Source organism: Chenopodium quinoa, unplaced genomic scaffold (genome assembly GCF_001683475.1).
Source record: "Chenopodium quinoa cultivar QQ74 unplaced genomic scaffold, ASM168347v1, whole genome shotgun sequence".
Taxonomy (NCBI): Eukaryota; Viridiplantae; Streptophyta; class Magnoliopsida; order Caryophyllales; family Amaranthaceae; genus Chenopodium; species Chenopodium quinoa.
Window position 1 is genome coordinate 2,422,336 of NW_018745177.1, and position 10,114 is coordinate 2,432,449.

The 10,114-nt window shown below is 36.8% G+C and overlaps 2 protein-coding genes across 2 annotated transcripts; both read right to left on the reverse strand.

The window, feature by feature from the left end:
• Positions 1–1,928: 1,928 nt before the first annotated feature.
• LOC110710739 (selT-like protein) lies at positions 1,929–6,996 on the reverse strand. The gene is made up of 4 exons (XM_021889077.1): positions 6,689–6,996; positions 6,547–6,611; positions 2,839–3,154; positions 1,929–2,298 (listed from the first exon to the last, which is right to left on the reverse strand). Exons 1-4 carry the CDS (start codon positions 6,869–6,871, stop codon positions 2,179–2,181), a joined length of 684 nt encoding a protein of 227 aa, XP_021744769.1. The 5' UTR covers positions 6,872–6,996; the 3' UTR covers positions 1,929–2,178.
• A 135-nt stretch (positions 6,997–7,131) lies between these two features.
• Positions 7,132–8,227, reverse strand: LOC110710833 (uncharacterized mitochondrial protein AtMg00810-like). The gene is made up of 2 exons (XM_021889175.1): positions 7,288–8,227; positions 7,132–7,175 (listed from the first exon to the last, which is right to left on the reverse strand). Exons 1-2 carry the CDS (start codon positions 8,225–8,227, stop codon positions 7,132–7,134), a joined length of 984 nt encoding a protein of 327 aa, XP_021744867.1.
• Positions 8,228–10,114: the final 1,887 nt, after the last annotated feature.

Genomic DNA, 10,114 nt, shown 5'->3' on the forward strand with positions numbered 1-10,114 from the left:
AGTATTACTTCCTCTGTTTTTTATTTAAGCACCCCACTTTGGTTGGCACATGTGCCAATGCACAACTTTGACTAATGATATCTTTAATTATTAATAAGTAAAAATTATAAAAAGTCCCGCTTTGTCTTTTACACTATTCACCACTCCTCCTTTGACCGTGTTTTGTGAATAATATGTAAGGAAAAACATATTCATGTTGAATCATTTTGAATTCGTAAATTTTTTAATTATGGAGAATTAAAGTTATTGACCGTTAAAGTTTTGCATTGGCAAGCGTGATAAAAGAAACAGGTTAAGTAAAAAAGAACAGAGGAAGTAGAAATTATATTTTTGAGGCGTTCTAACAATTACTAATAAATTATATTTCATCTTACGTATAAAGCACAATCATTAGTCAAAGTGGTGCATGTAAATAGTGTCAAAGTCAAAGAAAGGCACTTAAATCAAAACAGAGGGAGTACTCTATATTGGATTGTTAGGTATATCTTAGTTCTTGAGTTTCCCGCAGTATATTCTCATATATATTTTTTTTCCTGTTCTTTATATTATTAATTGTCGTTAACACAACTTAGCTAGCACATTCTTAACCCTTTAAATAATTGTAACCCTTCTTAATTCGGTAAGGGTCCAATATTCTTTTGTTATTTCTCTCTCCCACTAACCCCATTTGTATAAATATTTTATTATTTCTAACTCAAAACAAAAATGAACAAGAAGGCAAAGGGAGGCCTTGTTAAGTTGTTAACTCAAATTTAAGTTACGTTTTGTTATGGGCTACAAACCGGCAAGGCTCCCTCCATGTTGTCTTGTTAACTACTTTGGTATAGGGATGTCAATTCAGTCCAAATCCGTCCCTAATCCGATCTGATCCGAAGAAAAAAAAATCCGAACCAAATTCGAGAAATAATAATCCGAATCCGACTTCGTTTAAAAAAATCCGACTCCTACTCGGAGGAGGGTCGGAGTCTATTTAGAACCTAACTTACCCGATCTGACTCCGACTTTTCTATGTACTTATATATTTTTTATTATTCAATTCATGAATTTGTTGGTCTTTGAAGTTGATTATATATGGCTTGCTTTCAGAGTCAGATCAGGTTGGAGTCGGAGGTTGGAATCTAAGTAGGATCGGAGTCGGATTCTCCGAGTCGGATGTCCGAGGCAGATTAAAAATCCGACATCTTGTAGGGTCGGAGTCGGATTTTGCATAATCCGATCCGACCTATTGTCATCCCTACTTTTGTATGGTTAACCAGACAAAAGAGGTGGGGTTAAGGAGAAAGAAAGGGATGGAAAAGGGGAATCTCCGTTTCCCTTGCAAATCCCTCTGATTATAAATGTATGATGCTTAATAAAGAATTAAGAATAAAGAAAAAACAAGTCCTCCGGTCCTCCCTCTCCCTCCACCTCCACCTCCACCTACACCCCCCCCCCCCCCCCCCTCCCCTAATTTCTTTTTTTGAAGGAACTCCCCTAATTTCTTTATATTCAATTAAGTTATATTTTCATTATTTATTATCCAAACAAAGTTTTTTATATTTTGTTATTTTTAAGTTGGTAATGACCCCAGTTTTATAAGAATGAGTCCCAAAAACCCTGAGACATCAGCTTTCTGCCAACAGTGAACTAATCTGTGCCCTTCTTATCAGAGTATTCACATCCTGAGCATATTATACATAATACTACATACAATATCTTGCAACCAACTTCTACTTATCGGAGACCAAATTGAGCTTGATTATTTTCCTGTATACTTCGATGAGCAAAAGGTTGATTTATTTACATCAATATCTGTGTTAATAGAGAGGCCACAAGGAAAAACGATGCCTTAAGCTCCAAGACCCTGACCTTAGGTTTCATTGACTAAAGATTTTACCTACTATAGTTCAACATTTGTTTCTCAAAAAGCTGATACCACCACAGACAGATATATAAAGGAATAATCATTCTGTTATAAGTTAGAAACTGAAGTGCAAGCTACGATTCCAAATTCGATTACATAAATCAGATAATGATCATTTTCCTGCCGGTGTATCAAAAATTTACAGGCAAAAAGTACCGGCTAATAGAATTTCTCAGCCAATAGAACTAGGGTAGAACAAGGTTCTGTTTGTCTCCAAGGCATGCATTTTCTGCTTAGTGCTTACCTTCTTTTTTCCCGATCAGGGTGGGAGTGCTTTAAGACCACAAAGTTGCCCCTGCACCATCCACAATTTTAGTCACAGCAAGCCTTTTGCCAATAAGATCCCTCAATTCAATTTCACCAGGAAACCTTTGCTGCGCCAACTTTGAAAACACCTAAATTGTTCAATAAATACAGACAGGTGATCAGCAACAACATACATTCGAGAAGCATGTAAAACTAATAGCCAACATGGAACTCTTTTGCACAAGGAAGAATTAGAAACACACTGATCCAAAGGAAGACTACCAAAATTTGCTCACTACAGCTTATAGAAATCAACAATCAACTCTGGAAAGTAAAAATCAAATTTAACCAGCAAATTTCAATTTTATTTGATGAATTCTATTTTGATCAGTAAAGATAATAATCAGCAAACAGCATGAATCAAATTACACAAGAAGCAGTTGAGTTCAGGGATAATAGTTGAACAGAACAATGACTAAGACAGAAGATTCAGGTTCACTAAGATAAAACAATTGTAGCTCATCAAATCACAATATAGTGAAAGAATTCAACAGATTCAAAGAAAATTTCACAAAAATATGAAAGTTAATCAAAATATGGTGCAACCTCTCGTCATAAAATTGGGAAAAGTATATATAAAAAATAAAAATAAAAAATTAATAACAAAAGTAGACAACCAAACAACTTACCGGTTCTCCGTCAAAATATACTTCAAAAGCACCAGAGCTTTGTAGGTAAGACTGAATAAAATTCCCAAATAGCCAGGTTGCAGAAATCGTTCCAAATCTATTAGCACGTAATGTGTAAAACCATGGAGGTGGAGTCATTCCCAATCTAGGAAAAATCTGATCACCTGCCATTATAATGGCAAATACTCCAACTTGAGCAACGGGAACTAATTTGCTCAGGATACGTTTTGGAGGTGGTGGAGGATAATTTGCAAGAGCAACATTAATTCCAGGAAACTGAGTCTCCAGCATATTCTTCATTGCCACAGCAGTGCCCCTGATGCAGTCAAATAACTTGATCTCAGAAAATTTCTTAAGTCCAAAAGGCAGAAACGCTAACACAAAACAGCTCTACAATTAAAAACACACAAGGAGGAGCAGCTAATGATGTTCAATAAAGCTTCAAGAGTGGATTCTTGAGCCTACAAGAAATGCAACACAAAACAGTTCTATGGTTTTTACTATCTTGTTCCCATGTATACCACATGAGTAGCTAATATCCATGAAGTCCTTGTAACATTTTGAAAGGGATTATGTAAAACATCAAACACATTCTGCTATTCAAACTAGTAGATACCACTAATGACTGCAGTAGCACAGTCCTTTTCTGGCAGTCAGCTTATTGCAAAGTATATAAAATTTATCCTCTAAAATTAACAAATCTGTTACAAGATCAGTAGCGGAGCCAGAATAGCATCCAAGATATTCTAATCCTTTAATAAAGTCAGCTTTTAAAAAACTCACTTATCATAGGAAGTCCCGGGGGGGGGGGGGGGGGGGGGGGGCAATAAGCTCGCACCAGCACGCCTCCCCCCCCCCAAAAAAAAAAAAAAAACAAAAAAAAAACAGACACAGACGCATACGTGCACACACACACACTCCTAGTAACTAGAAAATTACAAAGAATTGTAATCAAAAGCCAAAATAAAATCAATTGGAAGATCAAAACAGGAAACGGTTTCTAAAATATATATATCATCCAAAGAACTATGCAGTAGACTTTAAGAAAATGTAACCAAACCACCATATAAAAGGTTTTACGCAGTGGCCGTGGGAATGAGGAAATTTAAAAGGAAGGGGAAAAGAAATAGAATAGAGTTCAACTTTCCCTTTCCCATAGCTGGATATGACATGGCTGAAAGAAGCAAAAAGGGAAAATGGTGTGATCCATTTTCTTTCCCCTTTAACCAAATAAAATGCTTTCAGACTAGGAAAGATTTGGAAGTAATAAAAAAAAAACTCTCCTTCCCCTTCCCTCCATTTTTCTTTATAATTGCTACATCAAAAACAAAAACAGGGAAGAGAAAGCAATCACTAGTATCAAGGTAAATTGAGGGTTTAGTTTTGGCTGTTTAGATGGTATAGCAATTGACATTTGATTTCCAAATAATTTTTCTGGCTCAAGGAAGCTACCGTAGGTCTATAGGCAAGGTCATATCACAAATCCATAACCTAAAGCATTGGCACATACCTTTTCCAAGACTTCAAACGTGTCTATAGTCATATGAACTTATTTTGATACTTTTACTCTTCTATTCATAGTTTCTATCTCTTTCGGACTTCTTCTTAGCATCAAAAATACCACTGAGGTTCAATCTAGTTATGCTAACTATATCTTATTGGCAAAGAGGGGTTGTAGACAAAAATTGTCTTGGTGTATAGGATACTCTTGTCCAGCGGTGCACTTGTACGGAAAGAAATTAAAGGATTTTAAAAGTTTAGTATGCTTCTATCTAGAGTCCAAACTTTTTTTTTTTTTATATCCCTATTACTTAGGCCATTGTATAGAAGGAGTTAAGTTAGAATTTAAGGGACACTTTAACTTTTTAAGTTTGTCAAAAAAAATGTTATTGTACCTGGTATCTTGCGTGCATAGTAATTTAGTATGGCCTTATCCCACCTAGATCATCAACACCCAAAAATTTTATTTGTAAGAGAAAGTAATCAATTAAGTTCAAAATTATGGATAGGAATTTTCAATTACACCCAAAGTAGTGAGATTTGAATGAATTTAGAGCTTTTGAAGGTTGATATTAAAAATTAACATATAATTTGCGATAAAAAAAAATGACATTGAAGCAAATAGATTCAAGCCAGCAATAAATATCTTGCACACATGGATTTTTTTTATTAGCTAGGACGTCCCAAATTAATGTTCGATTCATTCTAAATTAATGCTTAAAATGATCACCCACCCACCCAAAAAAAAAAAAAAAAAATTTACAAATCAAGTTTATCTCTAGTGATATTTGCTTGTAGCTGATTCACTCTTCTTTCTACAATGTCTTCAAACAGATTATGAAACCCAATATCCAACAAAAGAAAAGATAGTAGAGCATACGAGCAGTTGCAACTTGCAAACCTCAACTTAAAGCTACCACTAAAAAAATCACAAGATTAAACTAATCATATTCAATTACATACAAAAACATATCCTAATATCAGAATATGAATTCATCTTTAGGGTTTGTTCTCTTCAGATTATTTTCAGTTCAGTTCAGTTCTTAATTTCCTTCTCTCATAAAATGTTCGGTTAATCAGAACAGGCCCTTAGTTGCAGCTAAATGAAGCAAATTTTTAATATCTGTCCACATCATAACATGCCTAATTTTGCTTACATAACAGTTAAGTTGCTCTCTTGTTACACAAGGACTCCACCCACACTAGAAACACACAACTTTGCGGAAAATAATTCATTGCTCCAATTTCTTGAGTTGTGGAGCCTGTACTTATACTTCAATTTGTTGAGGAGTCTAAATGTTGAGTTTGATCTAAAGAATAAAGTAGATATGAATGCTTGCAAACAGAAGTCAAAGAAAGATGCAATCAAATCACTAATGATTTGTAAGGTAAGAAAATTGCTCGCATCAAGAACACTGCTACAATTGGTATTTTTATAACAGATGGAGTGCTTATTCATAAGGTAATTAGTTTTCCAGACACAGAATACTCACAATCTGATAGGGTAAGATGAGGTACATCCGCTTTAAGAAGAGGTAAATGTAATAGGGTATCACTTAACCCTCAGTCCTCACTGAACTCTCATGTAATAGGTACACACCAAAATCTGAGTACCTAATACATCACGAAGAACAAGAAAAGTTTCCCGACCCCAAACATTATTCACACTCAAATAATTAATACTAAACGTCTCTGATCATCTCCAACACCAATGAATTTGGTTCCACAGAATAGCAGATGCTGTGGTAGTGTGGTGTATCCAAACACTGCATTAATTAAGAAGAATCAAGCGACAACTATACCATCACAAGTTGCAAAAACCCTACGAATCTCAATCCGAATCACAAGTTTCGGGAAAGTACACTTCCTTGAATCAGATGAGCGATTTCCTAACATTATAAATCACCTATAAATCTATAGTAATCACCTAAGTTTCACAGTAAGAAAATTCATCCCAAACTCACGGTATGTCCATGCCCGTCTTCCTCCTCCAACCTCTACAAACATTCCTAATTACAACTGAAATTCACTGCCAAATGCAAACATCTAACATTATAATATCGAAAACCCAAATAAAATCTAGCTCTATAATCAATCATAAACAAAATTGACTAAGCACTCTCAAAATTCAGAGCCTTAATCCAAAATTACATCAAATTTTTAAATCTCAAATAAATCAAAAAAACGTAGGAAAAGAGGATTAATTACTTGTAAGAGCAAGAGGAGCAGAAATCGATAGTGACAGTATGTCCATAACCCAGAGCATTCGATTGCTGCAACAAATAAACATATATCAGCAATCAAACAAATTGAATAAAAATTCTAACAAAATCACCAATGAAAATCAAACCTGAGATGGGAAATCTAGGGTTTGTTGAATTGGGGAAGAGGGTTTAACAATATGTTGTTGATGATGGTGATGATGATGATGAGAAGAGGGTTTTGGAGGAGGAGAAGAGATAAAGAGGTTGAAGATATCAGTGGAAAACAAGAACAGAGGAAGTCCGACTAGAAGAAGCTGAATTCGATCCATTATCGCCTGAATATTGCGATAACAAAGAAGGAGATGAAGAATTGGGTTTTGAGACTCTCGTACTAATTTCTATGTTTATAAATGGTCAACTCTCTTAAACGGCTCGAACAGGGTGATTGGTTGACAAATCGTGGCGATCGATGTGTGTTCGCCACTTCGCTAGCAACTGTAACTCGACTCAAGTTGACTTGATCTCGGCCCAAGATCTTATTGAGTTAAGGCGTTAAGCTTTAAAGAATATTTTGGTTACCTTTTCCCATTCATTCAATAGTAATATTTACATCAGAGTTTACATAACCGTAGGCTATAAATTAGGGAAGGATAATTACAGTTAACAAATATACAATAACACAATATATCTATAATATATTTAACACATCCCTTAGTCGAAGCGGGAGGTAGTCGGACGCTGATACTGTCTCTGAAATCTTTAAATAATACTAGCGGAAGGCCCTTAGTAAATATATTCGTAATCTGATATCTGGAAGGTACATGAAGAACACGGACCTGACCCTGAGCAACCTTTTCGCGAACAAAATGGATATCCAACTCTATATGTTTCGTACGCTGATATTTCACTGGATTACCCGACAAATATATAGCACTGACATTGTCACAATACACAAGAGTAGCCTTTTTAATCGGACAATGTAACTCTAATAACAAGTTTCGGAGCCAACACGATTCAGAGACGACATTTTCCACCCCTCTATATTCAGCCTCGGCGCTGGACGTAGATAATGTGGGTTGGCGCTTTGACGACCAAGAAACCAAGTTGTCACCCAAGAAAACACAATAACCAGAAGTAGAGCGCCTCGTGTCAGGGCACCCTCCCCAATCTACATCTGTATATGATACCAGAGAGGAAAAAGAAGAAGGATACAAATGAAGACCATAGTCCAAAGTACCCTGAATATACCGAATAACACGTTTGAGAGCAGCCATATGAGCAACTCTCGGATCGTGCATATGAAGACACACCTGTTGGACAGCATAAGATATGTCCGGCCTGGTAAAGGTAAGATATTGCAGAGCCCCTGCAAGGCGCCTATACAAAGTAGGATCATCAACTGTAGTACTAAAGGTAACACTAACCTTTGATTTAGTATCAACAGGTGTAGGTGACGGTTTACAAGATGACATGCCTGCTCGGTCAATGATTTCCTCTGCATATTTTCGCTGAGAAAGGAACATACCACCCTTATGCCGAGTCACAGCAATACCAAGAAAATAATTCTGAGGGCCAAGATCCTTCATAGCAAATTCAGAGCTAAGACGATCCATTATAGAACGTCGCAGAGCATCAGAGGAAGCTGTGAGTATAATGTCATCAACATATAATAAAAGATAAGCCATCTGAGATCCTTTGCGGAAAATAAACAAAGAATTATCACACCTTCTATGAGTAAACCCAATAGAAAGAACATAATTAGCAAAACGCTTATACCAAGCACAGGGTGCCTACTTAAGCCCATATAATGATTTCCGCAAAAGACACACATAATCAGGATGGTCATGATCCCTATACCCCAAAGGTTGATGCATATAAACCGTCTCCTGTAACTCACCATGAAAAAAGGTATTTTTGACATCCAATTGATGAATTGGCCATGTCTTAGAGAGAGAGAGAGAGAGAGAGAGAGAGAGAGAGAGAGAGAGAGAGAGAGAGAGAGAGAGAGAGAGAGACTAAGAATCGTGTGGATCGTTGTCGGTTTCACCACCGGACTAAATGTCTCACCACAATCCATGCAACCCGCTGAGTCTTTTCATCACCTACAAGACGGGCTTTATGCCTCTCAAACACACCATTAGACTTGACTTTATTAGTAAAAATCCACATAGAACGAATCACATTCACATTCACATTCGGTGCACCAACTCCCACTTCTTATTTTTAATAATAGCATTAAATTCATCATCCATGGCTAATTTCCAATTCGGGTCACGAAGAGCCTCAATCGGAGTACGAGGTAAAGGAGACCTCGATACCGTAGCATGCATAGAATATTTTTTATTAGGCTTGAATATGCCCTGCTGACTACGTGTAACAATGGAGGATTTTTGTGGTGGAATGTGTGTTGGATTAGAAATAGGTGGGCTGGAGTGTGTTAAAGGAGATGGATTAGAACGTAGGAGAGGTGGGTTTGGGCCAGCAGAAGTGGCGAACGGCCCAGCTGATGTAGGCTCGGCCTGTGAGGGTGAAGAAGGTGGGGAGCTTGTTTGCGATGGAGTAGGCGGGTCAGTTTGATGTGGAGTTTGGGCCATTTGTGAGGGAAGAGTTTGGGCCGATTGTGAGGGAGGAGTGTAGAGTCTAAGAGATGTTGCATCACATATGGCGAAAAACCATCATCAAGAAAATCATAGTCATGGAAAGTAGGGGTATTAATCTTTGCAAAAGGGAACATGGTCTCATCAAATAAAACATGGCGCCAAATAATAATTTTATTGGATGACATATCATAGCACTTATAGCCCCTATGATTAGTAGGATACCCCAAGAAAACACAAGGTGTAGACCGAGGTTGCAATTTATTAATAGTAGTAGAGGGTATGAGGGGGTAACACAAACATCCAAAAACCCGGAGATGAGAATATGACAGAACCCTTTGGTAAAGAACCTCTAAAGGAGACTTCTGACCCAACAACTTACTCGAAAGAATATTAAGAAGATAGGTTGCTATTTGAAGAGCATGATGCCAAAAGGAGGGAAGGAGGGAACCATGAGCTAGAAGAGTTCGGGAGACATTATTTATAGTCCGAATTTTTCGTTTGGCTTTCCCGTTTTGTGGTGAGGTATGGGGACAAGACAGACGGAAAGACATGCCATTAGCTTCGCAAAAATTCCAAAATGGACCATTATCAAATTCCCTACCATTATCACATTGCACATTTTTGATATTGCGTTCAAATTGGGTGAGAATATGAGATTTAAAAGCTAGGAAAGTGTCATACACATCTGATTTTCAAGCTATTGGAAAAGTCCACAAATAATTTGAAAAATCATCCAATAACACAATATAATAACGATGTCCCAAAGAACTTAAAACGGGAGAGGACCACAAATCACTATGTATAATATCAAAAAGGCATCATAGTAGTAGAAAGAGAAGAAGCAAAAGGCAATTTAATAAGTTTTTCGAGTACACAAGAGCCACAAAGGCTAGAACTAGAAAGTCTATTACAATCAATGCTTTTATTATGCCTAAGAACATCTAAGATAGGTGCCCCCGGATGACCCAACCG